The sequence below is a fragment of the Lampetra planeri genome, chromosome 6, assembly GCF_965212315.1.
Source record: "Lampetra planeri chromosome 6, kcLamPlan1.2.h2, whole genome shotgun sequence".
In the NCBI taxonomy this organism is placed as follows: domain Eukaryota; kingdom Metazoa; phylum Chordata; class Hyperoartia; order Petromyzontiformes; family Petromyzontidae; genus Lampetra; species Lampetra planeri.
Genome location: NC_136112.1, coordinates 3,609,458 through 3,635,047, shown reverse-complemented (window position 1 = coordinate 3,635,047; position 25,590 = coordinate 3,609,458). Strand labels below are relative to the sequence as shown.

The 25,590-nt window shown below is 45.3% G+C and overlaps 1 protein-coding gene and 1 long non-coding RNA gene across 3 annotated transcripts in view; one reads left to right on the top strand and one right to left on the bottom strand.

Moving 5' to 3' along the window:
- The window catches only part of LOC144719416 (glutathione S-transferase theta-3-like), a 23,188-nt gene extending 3,854 nt beyond the window's left edge, over positions 1-19,334 (top strand). For both annotated transcript variants that reach the window (XM_078595315.1, XM_078595314.1), the window contains exons 2-6: positions 10,695-10,821; positions 13,655-13,742; positions 15,272-15,428; positions 16,719-16,895; positions 17,582-19,334. In XM_078595315.1, coding sequence (XP_078451441.1) covers positions 10,710-10,821; positions 13,655-13,742; positions 15,272-15,428; positions 16,719-16,895; positions 17,582-17,797 — 750 coding nt within the window. In that variant the 5' untranslated portion in view covers positions 10,695-10,709 and the 3' untranslated portion in view covers positions 17,798-19,334. The remainder of the gene's footprint in view (positions 1-10,694; positions 10,822-13,654; positions 13,743-15,271; positions 15,429-16,718; positions 16,896-17,581) is intronic.
- LOC144719417 (uncharacterized) lies at positions 18,934-25,590 on the bottom strand. Its single transcript, XR_013585599.1, has 2 exons — positions 25,463-25,590; positions 18,934-20,240 (listed from the first exon to the last, which is right to left on the bottom strand). It is a non-coding gene; the product is annotated as an uncharacterized LOC144719417 (long non-coding RNA).

The following is a 25,590-nucleotide window of genomic DNA, read 5'->3' as shown; positions in this document are numbered from 1 at the left end:
CACACACTAACCCACACACACACACAAACCCACACACACTAACCCACACACACTAACCCACAAACCCACACACACAAACCCACACACACACACACAAACCCACACACACAAACCCACACACACACAAACCCCCACACACACGCGAGTGTACCCACACACACAAACCCACACACACTAACCCACACACACACACGCTAACCCACACACACACAAACCCACACACACAAACCCACACACACTAACCCACACACACACACACAAACCCACACACACACACTAACCCACACACGCACAAACCCACACACACACACAAACCCACACACTAACCCACACACACACAAACCCACACATACACACTAACCCACACAAACCCACACACACTAACCCACACACACACACAAACCCACACACACTAACCCACACACACTAACCCACACACACTAACCCACACATACACACTAACCCACACAAACACACTAACCCACACACACACACAAACCCACACACACTAACCCACACACACTAACCCACACACACTAACCCACACATACACACTAACCCACACAAACACACGTGTGTGTGTGTGTACCCACGTCCACTCACGCGCCCACCCGCAAGTCCGGCCCCGCGCGTCTCCCCCCTTCCGCCCCGCCCCCTCCTCGTGACGTACTTCCGGGCGCTTTAAACCGCTCACGAACCTCAACACTCAACCATTGCTACCGATTACTTAAGCCGCTAATAAATAAAGCACCGATTAACGTGGGGGTTTGTGTGTGTATGTGGTTACACACGTGTGTGTGTGTGGATTTGTGTGTGGGTGTACACACGTGTATGTGTGTGTGGATTTGTGTGTGTGTGGGTTTGTGTGTGGGTGTACACACGTGTATGTGTGTGTGGATTTGTGTGTGTGTGGGTTTGTGTGTGGGTGTACACACGTGTATGTGTGTGTGGATTTGTGTGTGGGTACACATGTGTATGTGTGTGTGGGTACACGTGTGTGTGTGGGTACACGTGTATGTGTACACACGTCTATGTGTGTGCGAGTTTGTGTGTGGGTTTGTGTTTATTCGCTTTTGAATCTCACCACCACCAACCAACCACCCCAAACGTATTTGGGTTACAGTCCACCACAGGCGTGTCTGGTGGTGGTGGTGGGACAAATTGTGAGTACGCCGAACTTATTCCCAAACGTCTTGACCGGCGTGGAAGAGAAGGCCAAATTTCCCTCCCAGGATGGCATCTCTTATACTTTACAATTACCGCATCTTTAATTCCACATCGTCGTTATATCGAATTAATTTACAGGTTTAAAAGGGGCTTACATCACCAATTAATACACGAATAAGAACAATTAAGCTCGGGGTCAGCAGCTATATCATGGGACCTGTTTTGACAGTATCAAAGTGTAATAAAAGACTCGGACGCTTCTCTCTGTCCTGTGTCCTTTATTTGGGTTCGATCTCTTTTCCCTCACGGCACTCCCCTATATACTCTCTGCTCTGCAGCCCCAGGCTGCTGTCGCTCACGTAGCCCAACTCCCTCCTAGCAGACCCGCTGCTGTCTCGTCGCGCAGACCCCCGCTGCCCAACTCCTCCCTTGCAGACCCGCTGCTCTCTGCAGCCTCCTCGCTGCTCCTGCTGCCCGGGGGTCGGTCACCGTTGGCCGACGGTGCCGATCCTCGTGGCCCGGGTGTGTGGCGATCTCGCCACTCTCTCTCTCTCTCACCCTTCGCCCTGCGTGGCCTCACACTTTCCCAGTCTCCGATCACTCCCCACTGCTTCCGGTTACCCCCCTTATAGACCTCTACCCTCTCCCCCACGTGACGTAACTCCTCCCCCCATGACGTCACTTCCGGGAGGTCGTTTACGCCCGCATTACAAAAGCATGAAAAATAGAAGAATAGGTTTTACCCTTTCTGGCAATAAAACAGGTGTTAAGATTTTCAAACACAACAACACATTGCACGTACGTGTGGTTAATGCAGACATGACTCTTTGCAAAAAGGTCTCCATTTGGTGTTTGCACATCTTGACACCTGTTTTATTTCCAGAAAGGGTAAAACCTGTTTTTTTTTCATCACAACTCTCTCCCATCACTAAATCAGCATGGGATGTGCGTCAAGTACCCATCACTGCACTCACTTTTCCCCCCAGCAATACCGTTAATGATCACGATTTCGTATCGCAAATAGAATTAATAATCTACCGTTAAATAATAGTTTTTTTACCCTTTTATCTGGCAACAAAACTGACACCTTTTTTTTACAAGGAGTCATGTTTGCATTGACCACAATACCTGCAGTCGGAATGCAAACAAAAACCATAACTCTGATAATGTATGCACAGTCCTTGAAGTTGATTGGTCCACACCCGAGACAGTTTTCTTTAGAGCCTAGTCTCACATACATTATCAGAGTTATGTTTTTTGTTTGCATTCCGACTGCAGGTATGGTGGTTAATGCAAACATGACTTCTCGTAAAAAAAGGTGTCAGTTTTGTTGCCAGATAAAAGGGTAAAAAAATTAACCCGTAAAAACAAAGTTTTTCACTATAAATCCTTTATATGCGTGGCGGCTAGAGTCCTCTCGTCCTCTGGCTTGAGATGGCTGCCACCTATGGGTCAGATGATTGCCTGCCACCATTAAGCAATTGGTAATTAAATATAAAAAAATCCTACAATGTTGAAAATAAATTGTCACGCACAACGAGTCTGTGTGCAAAATGTCAGCTCGATTAGATCACGGGAAGTGGGTTAAAAAACGACCGAAAGATTTGCACGGTCGTAAGAGCGCAAGCAAGCAAGCAAGTGAACTTAATATAAAGGATTTAAAAAACAATTATCATATTTTGCTACTGGCAAATGAGGTTCCAATGGTGGAATCGACCGTTTGTTTGTATTTCCTCTCGGCCATCTATTGGAAAGTATATCTCGCTTGTACCATCTCCATCCATAACATCGTCCTATCTCGCTCGTTACAATGGCTTACAAATACATTTGCTCAATGCTTTCACGTATAATTCGCTTAAATCGTTACCCAATCGATTCTTGAACGCAACGAAATAGGAGAATCGATGTTAATTTGATGCAGTATTTTGCATTTTACGTATTAAATTCGCAATTGCATCTAATCTGCCTAACGATTAATCTCACCAGGCCTCCGCGTGGTTCAATAACAAACCATTAAATCATTTGGGTTAGTAATTTAAAAAACTGATTCTATCCGAAATATTCGACTATCAATGTTGGGCCTCATGTGCAGTGACGTCACGCACAGGGGGTGGGCCTCATGTGGAGTGACGTCACGTGCGGGACGGACAGACATTTCTTGCTGATCATAGTAGGTAATAATGTTATATTACCAGAAAGCGTAAAACCTATTCTTAGTTTTCATACTTTCATACTGGCAAAACATGCCATGAGATTCTTCTTCTTATTGTTGTTTACCGAGGAAAGTATCAACTGAGTGCCATCATGCCTCTTTCTTCATGAGGGTCTTGACAAGTTTTCGTATCAGGGTAGGGGCGACGATTGCCACGTGGAGAAATGTGCCATGACGTTCACACACAACGCCCTACTCTTACAAATGACTTTAGGTGATCTTACCGACAGGTATCTGTCACTAATTTTTATATTTGTTTTATCCAGAGAGTTATTCTTTAAACACAATGACAGAAGCCAGCCTTAGTGTCCAGATGCTTAAGATATCTCGCATGTAACGGATGGATTTAATACCTCTTCAATCTCACACCAAGAGACAGATTTTAATGAAAACAAGTCTATTATACACTGGTCAACACACTTTTTCTGGCATAAGGTATTCCAACGGTTTTAAGGTAATTTTGGGGTGCTGATTCCAAATCTGGCATCAGTTTTTGTCTATCACAGGTTTTTGAGATATCAAATATTGCATTTTCAATAAAAACTGCAGAAGAAAAATATTAAATAAATGTGGATATCTACATAAAATTATATTATAAACACACTATCCTAAAAATACAGCACCATATTTTGACACTAAAGCAGTCACTGATTCGCAACAACTTGCAATCATAAGTGAGAGAGTTAATTTCGGGTAAAATCAATGAAAATGGGGTATGCCGATAGCATAAAATGAGATGTGATAGAGCAAATCTGAGATCAGATTTGGAATCAGCACCCTGAAATTAGTCTAAAACAGCTGCAAAAGTCCAGGCCAGAATTTTTTTTTTGTTGACCAGTGTTATATATTATAAATCAGAGCGCCACTCGGTCCAAAGAACACTTGATACGATCATACAAATTAGACTCGAGTCTGTGGTGCCAAGTTTCCTAACCAAAATAACTTAAATCTCACAACTATTGATTCATCAATTATCATTTCCATCCTCATTATTGTGGCTAGTGTGAAACAAAACAATATAATTGAGACCATTCGTATCTATCCTACTCAACACTACTTGTTTTATTTTACAAGGGTATATACATATGTTATGGTTATTACACCCGCAGATATAACTACTGGAAATAAGTGAAAACTACTGGACGTCTTTGAAAAACCGCTGGACATCTGCGAAAAAGAGCTTCATAGCTCGTCGGATTTCTCCAGGATAAATAAATAAAATCTTAATAAAAAGATAAAGTTTATGACTAACCAGGGCGGACGCTGGATTCGAACCGTGATCCACTGCAGCAAGCGCTGGGTCACGTCATCGTGTGATTAACGGAATGTAATTTAGCCAACTTAGAGCGAGCGGTGATGATTGATGTGAGAGAGCAGTCACGGACAATCACTCTTCAATCACATTTACATTCCCGCATGACGTTATTTGCATCAACGGAATGTCATCCATTCATATACATCGGCACACAATGGTGAACTCTTGTGGACAATTAAGATCCTTGGTGGTTAATTTGCATATTTGGAATGTCAGTTCATTAGGTTGTCGAGCAACGTAGTCGTCTCTACTCTTGTGTACATCCGACAAGGTCTCGCTCTGTACAGATTGATTAAAACTAATTTATGTACAGATTGATTAAAACTAATTTATTTACAGATTGATTAAAACTAATTTATTTACAGATTGTTGGATTCTGCACGGCGGGACAAAGAGTACAGAGCGCGTCCTCTGCTGGCTGAAGTTAAAAGCGCAGCGCTGCAACAGCGTCCTCACGCCACTGTCGGCGGAAGAGCCTCCACTATAGGGCGCTCGAGAGGCTGGAGAACCACCCCAAAGGGAATTTGGCTTACTCTTCCACACTAAACAGGGGGCGTCCATAAATGACGTCACGCACCTGGGGGGGGGGGGGGGGGGGTCAGACATTTGTGACGATGTGTGACAACGGGGGGGGGGGGGGGGGGGTTGAGAAATGTGACGTCATATCAAAATGCGAAACTTTAAATAAATATAGACAACACGTTCTACTTAATTAAATAGACTTTTTAATAAATGTTTTCTCCTACAACATCCGAGTGCAGCGCCACATTAAATACGCACTACAATGACGATAGTTTAAAGCGATTTAAAGCATTTTTTTATTTGGGGGGGGGGGGGCAGAGCTTTGTGACGTCATATTTGAGGGGGGGGGTCTGACTTTTTGTGACGCCGTGTGACGAATGGGGGGGGCGGGGTCAAGAATCGTACAAAATCGCGTGACGTCATTTATGGACGGTCCCACAGACGTCCTGGTAGATGTGGCGTGCCCACACTTTACCCCAACAGACGCGACCTACCGATCGACTGATACGGCTTACCCATTCACCTTCTGCTGCCAGGACATTGGCGTAAAGGGATACACTTTTTTTTGTTATACTGCGTTGGCAGTGGTGGACAATGCAACAAAGAACTCGAAACATTCGCCGATGATACTGCGATAGAGAGGAAAACATATATATAATAGGCGACGTTTTGGGTAACGGCCCTTCATATTATGGCGGCCAGTGAACTTTAGTTTGAAAATCCCTATACCATGGGGCCCTGGAAGAAAACAAGTTTTACAAATGTTTCTAGACGAGCAGTCTAGACTTGACATATTAACAGTTCCCCATTGGTAGATATGTAGTACTGTAATAATGTATATATTTAGTGACATCGTGATGTTTGTTAAGTCAGCCAATAGATGTCACCACCGTATTATGTCCATGAGCCAACGGGGTGATTGGTACCACCTGGTTTGGCAAACGCAGTGTCCACCAGGGACTTAAAACTTAACGAATATACCGCACGTTTTATATATGCACGTCCTATTTTTATAATATTCATATCGTAATTGTTTTTTTACCCTTCTATCTGGCAACAAAACTGATACCTTTTTTACAAGGAGTCATGTTTGCATAGACCACAATACCTGCAGTCGTAATGCAAACAAAAAACATAACTCTGATAATGTTATGTTTTTGTTTGCATTACGACTGCAGGTATTGTGGTCAATGCAAACATGACTCCTTGTAAAAAAAGGTGACAGTTTTGTTGCCAGATAAAAGGGTAAAAAATAAATTATCATATTTTTCTACTGGCAAATGAGGTTCCAATAATATTAATATTCTTTCGATGTTTCATATCACATTGTTTTTTTTTTACAAACCTATATTCTCGATTAAGCACGCTGCGTTAATTCTTTGGGAATAATATTCATACGAAGCTTCCAGGATGACTTACCTACCATGCATGTATGTTTACTACAGATTATATTTTTCTATACAACTATATTTGGCATTTGCCATCTTGTGGGGTTCATTTACTGTAAGACATTTTTGCACTACTGGCTCAAAGTCGATAACTCCGCAACCGTCCTGCTTAATCACTGTAGTTCCTAAGTTTATCCAGTAGACGGCAACATCGTTTTTATTGAGACAATCCCACAAGTTAAATCAGTCCATGTTTTGGCTGAGTCTACCCTAAAGCAGGGGTCCCCAACCCCCGGGCCGCACAGCAGGAGGTGAGAGGGGTGAGTCCGTGCGTGGTCCACCAATGCTTTTATTATTGACCACTTCCATCCGCGCCTCTTTCCCGCACTGCTCACTTATCTCAGTCACAGTTTTGGCAAGCCCACAAGCTGCTAACCCCTAGAGCCAGAATGAGTACAAAACAAACATCGCTGGAGAGCTTCTTTGAAAAGGAAGAAAGACCCAATGATGAACCAACCCACCCCCCGGTCCGTGAAAAAATTGTCTTCCACGAAACCGGATCCTGGTGCCAAAAAAGGGGTGGGGACTGCTGCCCTAAAGGACACCCGTGCCAGGTTCGGATAACAATTGCCACTGATGTTCTTGTACATGGCTCGCGGTTCAAGCGAAGTCACTCGGAGCGTAAGGTGGTGCGCATACAACAATAACAAAAGTCCCCTGTTCAGCCTTTTAACGAACTGCTGGGGCAAGTAGCGGGATATCCCTCGACATATGTAACGTATACGATCCTAAATTTCGATTTAAAGCTTTCGTGACTGCAGGGATTCATCTTCTTGGTTCTTTCGGTAAAGTCACGTAGTAGGGAAATAATAAAATAATAAAAATAAAACATAATGAAATAATTCTCACGACGTTTCGGCCACAACGCAAGGACGGCTGCTTGCGTTGTGGCCGAAACGTCGTGAGAAATATTTAATGTTTTATTTTTTTTTATTTTATTATTTCCCTTCTACGTGACTTTACCGAAAGAACCAAGAAGATATACGATCCTGAAAATGTGTCCGTAAAACGAAATTGCGTATATGAAATCCTATTTTAAGAATGCAGCAAATTTTCAAAAAGTACTTTCATAATGGAGAACAAAATTTTATAATATGCTTAATAACAGTGATAGGGGCACTCTTTTTAAGTTCCTTCCCTAACTTATAAGTTACGTTGTAGCGAAATTACGTATATTGAATTCAAGGCCGTAATTATAATATATATTGGGGGGGACACATCCCCCCCAATATTCAAATATGCTCAAAATGTCCCCCCCCCCCTCAATATATTGCTATAAAATATATTTCTGTTTATATGATTGTGGTTATGGTTGTACTTTATTAATCCCTCATCTCTGCCATTACATACAATGAAACAAGAAAAGGTAAAAAAAAGAAAAAAACAGAGCAATGTAATACAATACACTTAGGCATTATTGTAAAAAAATAAATAAAAAGTCCATCCCATGTGTTAGTATTTTTTTTATATTTTAGGCAGGAAATTAGTTTTCAAATTTAGATTTTTTTTTCTGGGCGGGGGGGGGGGGGACCCCAGACCCCCTGGAAGATTTGGTCCCCCCCAATGTTGACTCCATGGCTACGGCCTTGATTGAATTGCTGTATAACGATGAATGACTGTACTGTGAGCATATAATACTGGTAGGAACCTCCTGGTTCCACCAGCCCATAGGGGATTATTGTATCCGTCCGTCGTGCATCCAAAAATGGGAGAGGTGGGGCTGGGTGGAGAGGGGAGGGTGGGGCGGGAGGGGCTGGGTGGGGTGGGGAAGGGCTGGGTGGGGAGATGGGAGGGTAGGGAGGGGCTGGGTGGGGAGGGTGGGGAGGGTGGGGCTGGGTGGGGGGTGGGAGGGGTGGGGCTGGGTGGGGAGGGGCTGGTCACCCCGTGGTGCCCTTATAAAACTCAACGTTTCACCTACTCATTCCGGCTTGTGCCCGCCCTCACAGTCGGCCATATTTGCGGAATACACCACGCCGCCGTTGACCCTGGCCATTGACTGAGCAACCCAACGTTCCTACCAGCTCCCTCCGCAGGAATGTGTTTTGCACCATATGTAGCCAACCATGTCTGCCTCTATCAATCTATCTCCATGTCTCTGTGGTCGCTCTCTCCACATCGCTCTACGACCCTGGTTACATCTGCCTCTATCTCTGTAATTTTTTTACAACAGCGATTAAGAAGAGTGGAGTCAGGGCAGGAGGACACGTCGCTAGATGGCACGATGGCTCATGCAGGTCAAGGATGAGTGACAGTGGCAGCCACTGATTAGAACGTGTCCCAGAGGACACTGCACCGTGGAGATGGAGCAAAACATTCAGCTGGTGTGCAGTTCTCAATAGACTGTGACATCGCAAAACAACGTGCACGATAGCGACGTCTTGGGGAAGCCTTTAGCCAGCAATGGCCTGATCATGGCTGCTGCTGCTGCTGATGATGTTGACTATAACGCTACTCCCGGTCAATTATTGATGTTGTTTGTAAAGAAAAACCACATGCATTGGAATGCTGTGGCCTCGCTTCGTTACATTGTGAAGTATGCTTTTGAAGTCTTGAGTGGCAGTTGAAATAGTGAAACAGTGTTCTATATAGCATTATCGATTGTCAATGTTTTTTTCTATCTGTCCCCATGTGCTCTTTGTCTCTTCTTGCTCTCCGACTCTCCATGTATCTCTTCCTAACCATCCCTTGCTTTTTCTGTTATGATGGATTTTCAGAAAATCTCGCATGAGCCGAGCTCATGCGCGCCATAACTACAGAAGCGGAGACTGCAAATATGTTTCCCAGAGGCAGCCTTTGCAGCAGTGAGCATTGTTGACTCTATTGCAACTGGTGAGTCTTAATGAGAACCAAACAGGTCTATCGTTATCTGTCAGTCTCATTTTCTGCTCGCTCGTCAGTCAGATTTGCTGAAATATATAGGTTAGATGGGGGCCTCAAGACGAGATGACATTGCAGTTTTTCAGGAACTGTTGACAGATTTTGTTTTGTTTTGCAAAACGCACACACGCTGACGAGTGCTTTCATTTTCTCCACGGTTGGCTGTGCTGCTTGAAACGTGTGTGTTTTCCGGCCTGCACCGATTGTTTACGATCGGACACGCACTATCGTCGTACGTATTCGTGCATCTTGCCTCTCCGTCCCTCTCCAGATCTCCGGCGTGTTCCTCTCTCTCTCCCTCTCTCTCCCTCTCCCCCCATGCGTCTTCTCTTTGTCTCAAAGTTTCCATCTTATTACAAGCCCCCAACTCGCTCTCCCTCCACACGAGGGCCCCTCAGTTGCGATGCAGCAATGCGGTTTCTCAGCTGAATTCATGATTCTGACCTGACCTAAGGCGTCTCTCTCTCCCAACTTCAAATTAACTGGAATTTCCGCTTCAGGGTACACGAACTCCGAGAAACCTCCCTAGAGGGTGCAACACAGAAAGAGAGAGCGAGAAAGAGCGAAATAGCGTGGGGGTTGTGGGGTTACAGAGGCGGTTGGGATAAACTAAAGAAATAAATTAGGAACGACCCCGTCAAAGCAGAGAGAGGGGGGGGGGAGAAAAAAAACCCACACACACACACGGGGAGGGAATACAATAACCCCGAATGTATTCGCACGCACATCCGACCCCCACCAAAACCCACCCCAATGGGCCCTCAACATCCCCGGCGTGATTGGATGACCGAGGTCGAGCATCAGCCCGCGTCTATAAAGCTGCTTGCGAACGCTGCGGTGGCCAAACCTTTACTGACATCATCTCTCATCTCATCTCTCTCTCATCTCATCTCTCATCTCTCATCTGATCTCTCATCTCTCTCGTCGGCCTCGACCAACTTTTGGCGTTGGTTATATTTTTGTTGTCGCATCGATTTTTTTTGGTTGTTTTTGTTTTCTTCCCAATTCGCTGTGTCACTTAACTCGCTCTCACTGCTGCTGCTGATCTTCCTGCGGATTCTCACAATCGTAGCTCGCTGCTCCGTTTTGTTGGAAAGTCTGATTTAACGAACTAAAACAATCAACCCCTCTCAAAACTAACCCACCGCAACAGGGTTATTTGATCGCCATGGGCCTGGAGGTGTACGTGGACCTGATGTCGCAGCCGTGCAGAGCCCTGGTGATCTTCCTCAAGAAGAACAACATCCCCTTCGTCCAGAAGACTGTGGAGCTCGCCAAAGGTACCACACCGCATTCCCTGTGTTCCTGCACGTGTTCTGCGCGTTCAGGAACACGGTTCTGACAGGTTAAGTCTTCGTGTCTGTTTAATCCCCCCCCCCACACACAGTTTATCCGAAATCGGAATATTTATCCTGGAAAAATCCGATGAGCGATGAAGCGTTTTCTTTTTTTTTTGCTTACAGATGTCCAGTGTAGGTTTATTTTCACCTCTTCCGAGATGTCCGGCGAGTGTTTCTGGAAGAGTAGGCCAAAACACCCCCTACAGAGAGGGCTTTAACACCGTTCTCTCCCCTCTCTCGTCGAAGCCCTGCAGCGGTGTAAAGCGAACAAATTGTACGGCCACACAAGAAGTCAGGAATTCTCCGCAACTATGTACGCATCTTAAAAAATATTAATTAATTAATTACTTATGTTGTATTTACTATGGAGCGTCATGTAAACCCAGCATTATTCGTTTCACGGAAAGGTAACTGCTGCTTAAGACTCCAAAGGTTGAAACCGGAGCAGAGACGTCTTAATAAATGTTGTTATAGAGTACTCGTCTGCAATTCCCATAAGCAGATGTTTGTTAATTGATTTCACAAGTGCACTATTGTTTGAGTGCCTTGCAGCTGCTACTGAGAGTTGGACACTTTTAGTCCATGAGCCCAGACCCGACGAAGCCGGAGGTGCAAGAAACAGACAACAAACTAAACACACACAATCGTGATTTGACACACACACACAGAAAGCAGTTCTAAAAAAGAAATGAGTTTTCAATCTTGTCGGTACCACGTGAAGGTGGCATAACTTTAGCGGTTCCAATTTCTTAATGTGGTCAACAACCGTGAATTCTTATTGCATACCCGTGCATTTGAAATTAACGGGGAGGTCATATAATTCACTCGTTTCAATTTAAAGCTTTCGTGACTGCAGGGATTCATCTTCTTGCTTCTTACGGTAAAGTCACGTAGAAGGGTAATAATAAAATAATAAAAATAAAACATAATAAAATACAATTCTCACGACGTTTCGGCCACAACGCAAGCAGCCGTCCTCAGGTGAAGAACAGGGCTGTCGGAAAGACAGCGTCCGAATGGACTTTCCGACAGCCCTGTTCTTCACCTGAGGACGGCTGCTTGTGTTGTGGCCGAAACGTCTTGAGAATTGTATTTTATTATGTCTTATTTTTATTATTTTATTATTTCCCTTCTACGTGACTTTACCAAAAGAACCAAGAAGATAATTCACTCGTGTTTGTGGAAATAAATAGGTCCGACTTAAACCGCATGTGCGTGTGTTACAGAAGATTTCTTGGTTGTTAAACTTGGCCCGAGGCAGACATTAACAAGGCGCAGCCAATGCCAACGGAGACAATGCGTGTGGTCGTGAGCGTTAAAGCATGTTCAGTTCCACTCATAAGGGGGCTGCCTGCCTGTAAATTAAGTCAAAATTCTGCAAATCGACCCGTATCAGCATCAAACGCAATTCATTTGGTAATTTACCATTCGCATCATAGCATCTGCAGCTTGAAAGTGATGTCAAAATCAGTCTCGTGTTTGTGGGTTTTTTTGTTCCTATAAAACCTAAAAGTGGATATTTTATTCGGGCGACGATACATCGCAAAACTGTGAGAGATGGCGGCGACTCGCGGAAAGCCTTCATGCAGCAGTGGATAGACCACGGCTGATGATGATGACGTTGACATTTTGTCTACCCCAAGTGTTAACGTTTGTTTGAAGGAAACATGCTTTTGGAACGCTGTTTAGCCTCCCTTCATTGCGTCGTGAAGTATTCTTGTTTGTTTGAAGCCCCCGAGCGGCAAGCCGTACGCGTCGATTCTTGAGACTCAGGATGCGTGCATTCCGATTTGCACGGGGTGGGTATCATCAGTTTGAATTCCCGAATTGCCTCGTCACGTGCGTGCAGTTTGATCACGCGATTCGTATGTTGCATGGGCATACTTCACCACGCTGAGCAGTGCGGGTTGAAGGTGGGGGGGAGCATCCATCCCCGCCTCCACAACCTCTTCATCAACCCACACTGACCAGCATGGTGAAGTATGGTAAAAAATATCCTACCGTGACCGACAATGCTTTGGAAGGCTGTCGTGTCCATTGGTTGATCGAGAATGGCTGGAAATTATTTAAATGTTACCTTTATTCAAATGCAGTCTAGAGCAAATGTGAGGATAATTTTTCAATCTTTTCCCAGGACTTTTTCCAGGTGTGTCCCTGCTTCGCATTTCTAACCGTTCTCTGCGTGCTCCTGTGTGTGTGTGTGAGGACCCCCTAGAGTGACGAGACAAAACCCCATGCACGGAGGCAGTGCTCCCCCATCTGCACCCACGCACAGAAATCTCAGCAACCTGCACTGTCACCTGCAGGCATCCCATCATTATCAACATATGGTGTACACAAGCACACGACGTTTACGATTGGACAGGTTATGGATCGAGATGGATTTTGAGTCGTTCACAATACACACGCATGTAGACACCTTAACATTCAATTTGATGTTTGCTTTTAAATGGGCTTAGGCAGAATACATCATGGCCAGAAAGGATGCGTGCAAGAGGATAATTTACACGGGGATGCAGTGATAAAGATCAGCCAATGCGCAGGACAGAGATTAACCGATTGTGGCATCACGAAACCGTAATGGATGATGATGGCACGGGGCGGCCGTCAACCAGCATCCTACCCCGTAGGGTTTTCACGGTTGTGCCGTATCGGCTCCCCCTGTGCGCTTTTGCGGTTAGTTTTTAGGTGCGTGGTTCGGCATGTCGCGAGATACACCGCACGTGCTTGGGATCTTCTTCGGTAACTGAAAAAGTGTGTTCTGATGTCACAGGTCAGAATTACTCCGAGGAGTTCCTCGCGGTGAACTCGTTGGCCAAGGTGCCAGCGATCCTGGACGATGGCTTCGCACTTGCAGAGTGGTGAGCTAATGGCGAGAAGTGCGGCCGCTTCTTACAAAGTCGCTGTGTTCCATTCAACCTTGCATTCCACAGAGTGAACCAGTCAGCCAAGGCTGAGCTACGAGCGTTGCAGTTTTAACACTCCCCCGCATCAAGGACAACCCCCCCCCCCACCAAACTGGATTGTGTGTGTGCATTTTTGTGGCAATCAGCAGACTTTGCAACGTATAGAAAATGTTCAATGATGGGAATTGACTTAACTTAAAAAAAAAACATTTTATTTAGAGATAGTATTCCAGTTGTTCTACTGGGTGTCGTGAGAAGAGATGAAGACATTTACATTCTGCACTTGCAGAGAGCGGTGCATCACCCTGTGTCAGTCAAGCGGTCCTGGAAGATGATGATGTTGCAGAACTGCATCTGAAGGCACTTCAATACTCGGCCTCTCTAGCCACACGAGGGGCACAGCTTTTAATATCCCGCGAAGATTTCTCGTCGCATGTCAATCAAATGAAATTTTAGTAAGATTTCCAGGGCTGGAACATGCCAAACTAAAAAGCTTAATTTAACTTGACAGTTTCTTTGCGTGTAACCATTGAGACAACTCACCACAGCTGAACACCCAGTTTAATCACAAGTACAGTATGCTGAAAATCAGATTTGACCCCCAATAACTCAGCAGTGTCAGCTGAATGCACCTGGCCATCTCTAAGTTAATGTTGTCCAATGACTAACCTCCTCTACTCTGTACAAGTCTGGCTTTTTTGTTCTTAAAATTTTGCTCAGAGCTGGAAACGCGAAAAAAACACCACCCACCCTTACTCCTTTAAACAGGAAACCACTTAGATTTATTTTTTACGAAATCAAATTGTGCAACAGACATTGGTATTAAGGTCTGCAGAGCTATACCCACGGGTACGATTTAGATTTTAGCCATCCGTGATCTAACTGGATTCTCAAGAGTAGAAAGCTGATGATCTCAGCCTGGTCACCAATGACTGGCAAGAAGTGAACTGCCTTGCCTGGTATACAGGAGGTCGTGGGTTCGATCCCAACCCTGATGCCTGCTGTATATTTGGAGTTTGCATGTTCTCCCCGTGGCCATGTGGATTTTTCTGCGGGTCCTCTGGTTTTTCCTTCCACATTAAGAAATATGCGTTTAGAGTATTTGGCTGTATATAAATGTCCACATGATAAGCCACTTTTGTATGGGATATCATTTGTGGCCAGGCCGTTTCTGAAAAAGAGCCTTATCTGGTAGAATAAAAAAAGTAAAATAGTTTTAGTTTTCAAATATTGTTTTATAACTTAATTCAGCTAAATTCCAGCTCTGAGAATTGCATAGCAACCTTACAAGTAGCTCTGCAATGTTTGCTTCTGAGGGCTGTTCTCCAACACGGGGTCACACTGTTCTGCAGGCGTGACCTCGTTACAAACGGATACTTCATCTCGCGATACGAAACCGCTGACGCGTATCTTTACTATTATTTTGTTACATACAAAAAATCCCCCACCATTGCTGCTGCTGCTGATGATGATGACCCTGGCAGCGTGGCCATCCTGCGTTACCTGCTGGCGCGCTACTCCTCGCTCGTGCCCGACCACTGGTACCCGGCGGACGTCCAGCAGCGAGCACGCGTGGACGAGTACCTGTCATGGCAGCACACGAGTGTGCGTCCGCACGCCGCCAAGGTCTTCTGGCTAGAGGTTGGCTTCACGCTGCCACTACCCTTGACGCTCATTGAGAGTCGCATCACTACCCGAGCAACAAGAGGGGACACAGTAAAGCAGTGTTTTTCGCAAATTTTCTGGAGGGGGCCAAATTTCGTCGATAAGACATCAGTGTGAAAGGCCGCCACACATTTGAAACCATTGGGTTTGACAGCACGATGATGATGATGATGGGGGTGGTTTCACATTTTTGTATTGTCGGGGGGCGCACGTCAGGGGCCACATTAAAGGCCACCAGGAGCCGTCAATGGCCCGCGAACCTTGCTATGAAGAACCCTGTAATAAACTACGTACACGCTTATTAATTGGCCAATAACACCTAAGCTTGGGCAATTTCTGACTACGGCTCACCACCTGGCTGCTCCGTCTGCGGTTCTTTACGCCTCCCGAGTTATTCTCTCACTTTCGACAGTGAGCCTATACTGTGCTCGTTATAACTTGAAATTATTACATAAACACAAAAGGACGTACGCTGCTTTAACCAAAAGTCTTTGTTCCTGCGTACGTTTTGGCAGTTGTGCTGTGTGGCTCTGTGTTTTTGGGTGATACAGCATGCAGTTCAACCCCTTGGGTGTACAATACGTGGCACAACCAGAAAACACATCGTTATTTGAGCCGCGCGTGTCGTTGCATGCCTGCGTTCCAGCGGCACTTCGGAGGCAAGGGGTTGGTGGATTGGTGCAAAGCAGATTTGTGAAACTCCCAAATCTCACTAGGTTGCGAGGTGGTCAAGACATGGCAGTACAGCAGGTTGCTTTATTAAGTTTATCTTTGTGGAATTTTGATTGTTATCACCTCGAAAGAGTAGCCACAAACACACCTCTAGAGGTGGGGGGGGGGGGCCCTCTCGACAACACCTTTTAGTGTTGAGGCCCATCTGCCAGCAATGGTGTGAGCGGGAAATTTGCGGCGCTGCACCTTTACATCTTCACGCAGAGTCTCAAACATCCTGGAGAGGAACGGGTGAGGTTGGAAGGTGGATGAAGTCAGTCGATAACTCCCTGCGGTGCAATATGTACGTATGCAAGTTGAACTTCTTTCGCACCGTACATAGCCAACCGTACTAATGGAAGGTGCTGGGGAAGGACAACAAACTAAACACAAAAATAAATTTTAGAGAAATGAGTAAAATATATATATATATATTTTAAATGCATCCCATAAAGAAAAGAAACCACACAGTGCAGTACACATGAACGCACAGATCGTTTGCAGCGTGTGAGTGTGAACCCAGCGCGGCGCGTGGCTCATCGTGTCGTGCTGCAGGTACTGATCCCGATATACACGAGGGAGCCGGTGGAGCCCGAGAAGGTCAAAGAGGCCCTGGAGGACCTGGAGAATACACTCGTCGCCATGCAGTGCAAGTTCCTGAAGGACCAGCCCTTCCTGTGCGGCCAGGAGATCTCGGTGGCCGATATCTTGGCACTCTGCGAGCTCATGCAGGTGACCTCGCTCAAGCCAATTCACCGTTTTGAGGTCGTCGCCGGATTCTTACGATCTCGCAATTTATTTAACACGCGCGGAGTTTGAGCAGACGGCTTCTACCACGGGTGAACATAAGCACGGCCAATTGGCTGTCACTGATAAGCGTGGCATAATCAGACTTGGAAAGGTTTGCATGACCCAATAGTTGGTTGTGAAATTTGTGTTTTATACAACATGTCTTGCAATGATAATTCTAACAAAATAGTAATTTAGTATATTTGGTATTTGCGCCATTCTTCCAGCACGAGGGTATCACAAAAACGCTGTTTCACAGACGAGTCGTGGTCTGCCAATAGGGGGCGATGCAGCCACGTGGTTTACGCAATTAAATTATTTGTAAGTTATCAAATTCGGCAAAATTTGGGCCGCGATATCGGCAGACATTGCCTCAACTCTTTATTCAAACGACATCACGGCATCTTTAACATCCACCGGGGTAGCCGATGGGACCTATTCACAAGTATTAACCGGGGTGGTCATTGAGTTCGAACCGTGAACTTCGACAGCAAATGGCAGACACGATACCGCTCAGGCAGGTCACCGCCTTTGAAGCAAAGGTCACGGCCGCATCGACCTTTGACTCGGCGAAGGTAATTTATATTTCCGCCGCCTGCCAATAACATCTGTCTTGTCTGGCGTGACAGCCTGTCGCGTGCGGCCACGACCCCTTGGCACCACACCCACTTCTGGTGGCCTGGCGTGCCCGCACCGAGGAGGTGCTGGGAGCTGACCTGCTGGCCGAGGTGAACGCGTGCATCATGGGAGCCCACGACAAGCTCAAGAACTATTTGCACCCGCAAGGCGAAGGCACGCTGGCGGTGCCCCCGGCCATCAAGCACCTGCAGAAGCTCACGAGATGAGCGAGCGGAGAGTTGCCACGACGCTCAGTCCTGCCCGTCCGCAACGCTCACCATCTTGCAGCAATGCAAAGCATCCTGGGGATGAGTTCTAGGCATGTAACGATTCATTGAGTTGTCGTAATGTGGCGTCACGATTCGATAGCCGATGCTTGTTTTAGCCTCTCCGGTCTTTTTGGGTTGTCCATGTGTTGTTCGTCACCAAGTCGGACGCCTCAATCCATGTGCTTGAGGAGCTTTTTCAGGAACTGAACTGTGCTTCTCACTTTTTTAATGAGAGTGTTGTCGGCTGCTGCTGCTGCCGGCATTCTCGATTCTTGGCAATGTAAGCTCAGCTCTCTGATGTAATCGAAATCACGTTGCGTTTTACATTTGTTTTGTATCGTTTGTATTGTCTGCCTCTAAAATTATTTAGAACCACATTTATCAGGAACGTAAGAATCAATTTCAATCGATAAATCGTTACATGGCTACCAAAAATACAGTCACCAGGCTATATACTGTTGGGCTTTAAAATTTAGAAAATACTTATTTAGATGTGCTACATCATAGTTTGTGTAAATCATGTGAAAACATGTATTTCAGTAGTCTTTGAGCTACGTGTGTGTTAAAATAAGTTTTATTCAGACTGGAACACAAGTTATACTTTTAAAAAACGTGTTCGTCTTTTTCCATACTTATATCCTGACCATGTTATGAGATGAATAATCAATTTTTGATGTCTCCAAGGGCAGTGAAACCCTTTATGTTGAGAGAACAGTCCGTGGAAGTGGATATCACAGATCCACCACTTAAAGATCCCTTCAAGTGACCACTGGTCTACAGGGTAGAGGGCAGCACTCTCCCAGCTACTCTGCCACTGAGAATAATACGTCGCACAGCAGTCAAACAGATTCATTTTCAATTTTCAGAGCTCGAATTTAGTCAAACTGCGCGTAACCAAATTTTACGTGATGGAATTTTTGCGTCGGTGTTGGTAACCAGCATATGACTGTCAACTCGATACACTTGAGAACCTCGCTCCATCACAAGTGGCTGCCTAGATTCGACTACCGGAACTCAACGGTACCAGATCAGGGTTCTAACGTAATTGTTGAGCCACCGGTCCACCTCAGGAAAACAATTTACACTCAACACGATTACAGTATCATTTTTTTAATCATTATTATTCATGTAGCACTGTGCACAATAGCCCATAACTGTGAAGGCCCATGTAATAAAGTGGTCAACATTATAGTAATCTTTTATTATATGATGGATTTCATAAGCATTATAATAATTAGAAATCTAAGTTCTTGTAAGCTCACGAAAAGGGTGCACCAATATAGAGCATCAGTTTACTCAGCAACTCTCAGACGATTTCACAATAAACCGTGGCAGTCTTAGTACTAACTAAAGTATGTAGATCCAAATAAAAAAAATTGCCTTTTTCTAAATTTGTCTCTGTGCTTAAGCAGTGGTGGCTGTGTGGTGACGTTTGATGGAGAGGTGATGAGTTGTATGATCGGTTATGTCAATAAACTCTGCGACCGGAAAAACAGTGGGCGAGAGTCGAACTTGTTTATCTTGGGTAAATAGTATTATCATTATTTACAATTAACTCACTAAAAATATATAGTATATGCAACAATTAATTCACTAAAAAAATAGAGTATATGCAACAGGCTAACGACAATTAACTAAAGCATCTATATAGTTTATACAGATGAAAGGAATGTATCTTACATATGATTACTCTCTGTTTAATCCTACACAGCTGTATACCTTGTTTGTAGTCAGTCATCCTCTTAGACTGCACAGTCTAAGCCGAGCAGTTGTTACCAACCCCACCCTGACAAGAGGACCACCTGGGTCTTATCCCTGTCCATTCCCCCCCAAACGCTCCTCTGCCTTCTATTCTTCTCTCATATGCATTCATAGCAGCAGATTAAAGATGTAATATTAGATTTGTTAATCACTCAATTGTCTTTTCAGACGCAGAGTGGATCTCGTCCGTTCCTCCTTTAAAGGAGTAAAGAAGGCAGATGTTTACAATGTGGTCGATCGTTTGGGATTCGTGCATCAGGTGGCTGCATCGGCCATGCCCGGTCCTGATTCAGTTAATGGTCGAGCATTGGCGCCGTGGAAGGTTGAAACCGGGAGGTTCCACGGTAGGGTTCTGTATGAGACGTTTACTTTTGACGTCGGCCGCAGTTCAGACTTGCTTCCATCTCTCGCCTTCATTTTTATCTGTGGCGTGGAGTGAGGCTGCTGTGATCCAGAAGGGGTGGCGTGATTTTAGGCGAACAGGCGGCACTGGGTTCACGTCCCTATGAATCGGAAGGTGCGGGGGTTAACGAGAATTTACTTGGTACTCCCGGACGGCTGCTGTTTCACGACGGATTTGCGGCGGAGCGATGTGGGGCGAGCACTGGGACCCACTGGTTCGGCGTCGACTTCAGTGTACCTGAGATGACACGCATTGCGATGTTGAGGTCTGTGTTGATAACCCGAGTGTGAGCGCTGCGTCCACACACAGGTGAGCGATCCTCTCCCGTCGAATACACGAGGGCGAGTGTGGCGGTCCGTAGTGTTTGCGCATCACAGCCAAAACTAGCTCTCTCTCTTCCCCTATTCTAATGTAGGGTATGGCCCACGTGTTCAGGAGATAAATGCCAATGTTGAGGTCTGCGAGTCATGACGGGAGGGCTTCAGGTGAAAGTTCGTGTCGCTTTGCTATTCCTCCTTCGTTGAAGGAGCGCGGAGTATAGTGGTTTATATTTTGGGTTGTATGGCCGCAATCACACTGATTTGTCTTTAATGGTACCTCCTTGTGTCCATGTGAAACTCTACTTATCTGTGTTTCTATGGGTCTCTTATATGGGCCATAGTTTGGGTCGCAGGGCCAAAACCGCACGACTTTATTGGCTCGTGTTTAATGTTCCACTTACGAAGGAGATGTGCAACATCGGCCTATTCACGTTCCGATGCAGGTACACCATGTCCTACTTCACTGAACAACACAGCAGCCATGGGAATACCCCCCCCCCCAAGCCACCCCGATTTATAAATGTGAAAATGTTCTCTTTTTAAAATGTTGCAACTGGCCGGTTACGTAGCATTTCGACGTTGCTGCAGTTAAAACCCTGTTGACCTCCCTCCCCCCCAGCCCACCTATTCACTTTCCAGATTTGAAGCTTTCGTGACTGCAAGGATTCATACTCTTAGGTTTTTTCGGTAAAGTCACGTAGGTAAAAAAAAATATTCTATTATTTTTCTTTTTATTATTTATTTTTACCTACGTGACTTCACTTTCCCCCACGTAGGTAAAAATAAATACAAATAAAAATAATGGAATTTTTTTTACGTGACTTCACTTTCCCCCACGTTATTCCTGGGCCCCTGCATCACTCTCTCCATGCCAAGTGCTGCCCCCTATCGGCTTGCGGAGCGCAAATGCCTGTACGTCGATGTATATACGTATGCGTGTTGAACTTCTTTCGCACCGTACGTAGCCAACCGTGATAATCGGAAAGCGCGGGTCGTTGAACAACAAAGTAACACACAAAAGAGCATCCGTGGATTTTACATGGGGATTTAAAGTTTATGGTGCTTAGTTCACTTGCTAAATCCAATGTTTGTACCTCTAATTGGCTTATTTTACGGCTCGCTACACTTAAACTCGATACCTCTTGATAGAATCGCATGGCAAATCGCATGGCAAATCGATGCACTCGAATGTTCACGTTTGTTTCTTTTGCCTGTGCACACTCGTCCTTGTGTTGGCGTAGCGCATCGCTTTCACGAGCACCGGGTGCTTTGTCCGCTGCTCAGTAAACACGCAAACGTTGGGCCACCGTCGTGCCAACGTCGTGCCAACGTTTGCAAGTTGGAACCGATGGCCCAATATTTTGCCGAACTTTCCAAGTTGACCACACTGGACTTGCAATCCAGAGGTCACCGGTTCCATCTCATGGCGCGGCACTTGAAGCAATGGCATAGCTGTCAGCCCTTATACTGGTAGGAACCACCTGGTTCCACCAGCCCACAGGGGATTATTGCGTCCATCCGTCCGCCGTGCATCCAAAAATGGGAGGGGTGGGGCTGGGTGGAGAGGGGAGGGTGGGGAGGGGCTGGGTGGGGAGGGTGGGGAGGGGCTGGGTGGGGTGGGGCTGGGTGGGGAGGGTGGGGAGGGGCTGGGTGGGGAGGGGCTGGGTGGGGTGGGGCTGGGTGGGGAGGGGCTGGTCACCCCGTGGTGCCCTTATAAAACTCAACGTTTCACCTACTCACGCCGGCTTGTGCCCGCCCTCACAGTGGGGCATATTTGCGGAATACACCACGCCGCCGTTGACCCTGGCCATTGACCGAGCAACCCAACGTTCCTACCAGCTCCCTCCGCAGGAGGAATGTGTTTGTTTTTTTCCTGCAGTCACGAAAGCTTCAAATCAGGGTAGCCTTATTTGGGCATGACACATTCAGTTATCATCAGAGGTGTGGACTCGAGTCATGTGACTTGGACTCGAGTCAGACTCGAGTCATGAATTTGATGACTTGCGACTCGACTTGGACTTGCATAACAATGACTTTGTCCCACCTATGAGATGTGGACTCGAGTCATGTGACTTGGACTCGAGTCAGACTCGAGTCATGAATTTGATGACTTGCGACTCGACTTGGACTTGCATAACAATGACTTTGTCCCACCTCTGGTTATCATTCATTGTATCGTCATTTATCGCTTGAAGTCACGCAAGCCCTTTGAGGAACCAATGCGCTTAACCTTAAACAATGCGACTTCAACCCCGATGAAGCTTGCAGAGCTGAATTGAGTTCAAAAGACCCAACGCAGAATATCTCTGGGTTTGATCTTTCCGCGAAGCTCATGGTCCATCCTAAATCGAATCCACTGCCACAAATAATGGCAGTAGATGCGGATACACCTGAAGCACAAATGGAGAATCAAGAACTCTGCAGTAGTGTGCGACTGTGGCCATCCAGAACCAGACTGCCTTGAACACCTTGAACGTGAAATCGTAGTTGCTGTCTCTGGCATCTACATCAGCCGTACGAAATAAGATCATGTGTCGCTCCGTATTCATAGGGGCCCGTTTCATGGTTTGATCCTAGTCCTCCGTCAATAGGTGCGTGCCCTAAAGTGTGCTCGACTCCCACGTGTTTTTATCTTCATCGTTTAGCGAACTTATCACATTATTGTACAGGGAAATAGAGTTTCCAGGTCCATACAACCGTATGGACCTGAGAAAACAACAACTTTGTGTTTCTCCCTTGTGATGGGACTTTGTAGGATGAACGTTGAGCTTGCCCCACTTTGCACCCTTGTTACGTTCTTGCGTAAGTCCTTTCACCCATTCTCACATTTGCAATTAAGGGGAAATTATTATTATTAACAAGGTTTGGCTGATAGGCTCCTTAGCACTACGGAATTTCTGCCCGCTAACCAGCCTCGCTGTGACAACCGGTCCCGGGGTTGTTCTCGTTATAAACTCAACGTTGCTGAAAGTGTCAATGTGTTGTTACACCCCCACAAAACATTTACCTTTGTCGAATTCCTCCAGTTTTAATGTTATTATTCTAATAACGTCACTCACATATCGTATGGAGGTAAAACCCCTCGGACCTGGCACGTGGCGCTTTTGTTGTGACCACGTGGCCAGCCGCGCGTCACTGGCACCGCGCCCCCCCGTACAGTAGACATACTGTACGCAATATTTATATACACTGTATGCAGTAAATACTATATTTATATACTGTATTAATACATACCGTACGTAGTATATATAGTGCACAATATACATTGTGTACAGTATACATTGTGTACAGTATACACTGTGTACAGTATACGCACTATGTACAGTATGCACTGTGTACAGTATACATACTATATACATACTGTACGCAATATACATACTGTATACCATGTGTATATACACTGTATGCAGTAAATACTATTTTTATATACTGTATAAATACATACCGTACGTAGTATATATAGTGCACAATATACATTGTGTACAGTATACACATGCTGTGTACAGTATACACATGTTGTGTACAGTATACACATGTTGTGTACAGTATACACATGCTGTGTACAGTGTGCGTGTGCTGCGTACAGTACGTACTGTGTACTCTGCGCAGCAATATGCATAGTGTACAATGTTTGCACTGTGCGTGTACATTGTATACATACTGTAACACTATATGCAGTATATATACTGTCTACATTACGTCTATACTGTATATATACTGTGCACAGTGTGCGCACTGTACACAAAGTACGTACAGTGTACAGAGTATACCCCGTGACATGTACACGGGTGGCTACGTACGGTGCGAAAGAAGTTTCAACGTACAATAAATAAAAAAACATTCATTATTACTTATAGGTCATTAACAGCACATTTAGTGGGTTGTTCGACCATACCTCTACGTTACACTCGCTGCTGTTACATCAGTAACTAATTGCCACGTTGTGTTTACGTTACGCCACCTAAACTTTACTAATTGGCTGTGTCGGGTGGTGGCGGGTTTCACGACACATTTATATATTTACGCGATGTATCCCAATTTTTTTTTTAAACCTCACTTGATACAGTAAATGTAGCTGTCCCACCTGAAGACGGAGACTTGTGTTGCCTCCGAAACGTCGTGATTTAATTTAGTTATTTTTCATTTATTTTTCATTTAAATTTAGTAAGTTTTCATTTATTTTTCATTTTCATTTAGTTATTTTTCAGTTTTTCAGTTATTTTTAATTTATGTTTAATTTATTTTTCATTTTCATTAAGTAATTTTTCATTTATTAGTATTATATTTTATTATTATTTTTATATATTTTTTACGTGACTTTACCGAAACAACCCAAGAATATGCCAACCACTGCTCCCCCCCACAAACACTCACAATTGTACACAGACATTGCTCTTACAAAGGTTTCCCCCCTATCCTTAAGTGACCACACGTGCCGGTCATACAGCAAGTCCACCTCCACGTGTCTTTCTCTCTGTGTTGTTTGTACACAGAGACACGTGGGGCTGGACTCTCATTGCCCCCATTAATCATGAAGCAGCAACAACAACAACAGCAGCTTGTGCTTGTGTGTGTGTCCACTAAACTTAGAGCCTTCTTTAATGTTATTCGTACACGAAGGCTCTCAATTTAGTGGACACACACAGTGGTTCATGTTACTGAATCGGCGTGCAAAGTGATGCCAGTGGTGTAACCACATTGACCACAAGACAACAACAACATCAACAACAAACACGATGGTGATGATGATGGCACGAATAAAATATTATTGATCCCTCCCACTCGCCCACGATGTTGATGATGAAGATGTTGACATTAAATGTTGTTGATGGTTGTGGTGGTGGTGATAAAAAACTAAAAATCTCACCCAACCAGTTATGATGATACATACAGTACAGTGCAGACGTGTGAACACATGGCACGTGTAGCTAACGTCTTGTTCGTAGTTAAATTGTTTGATTTGGACGATGTTTGGTTGGTGGTGGTTGTTGGTGATGATAATGAAACGAAAAATCGAACGCTGTCGTGATAATCGATACACGATGGGTGATGAACCACCCAGCCGACTATTCCGCTACGAACCCTGCGACCCGAGTTCGATCCCCCCCCCCTAGGTCGACTCAGCGCTAAAACGAGTACCTGGGTAGGAGTCGGTGGTTGTCGTCAACGTCGCCCACCGCGGGGAGACAAAGGCGGCCGGGCGCGGTTGTTGACCGCCCCGTAGTCGCTGCTCGAATCGAAGGGCACTTGCCCCCGACAGCCCCACA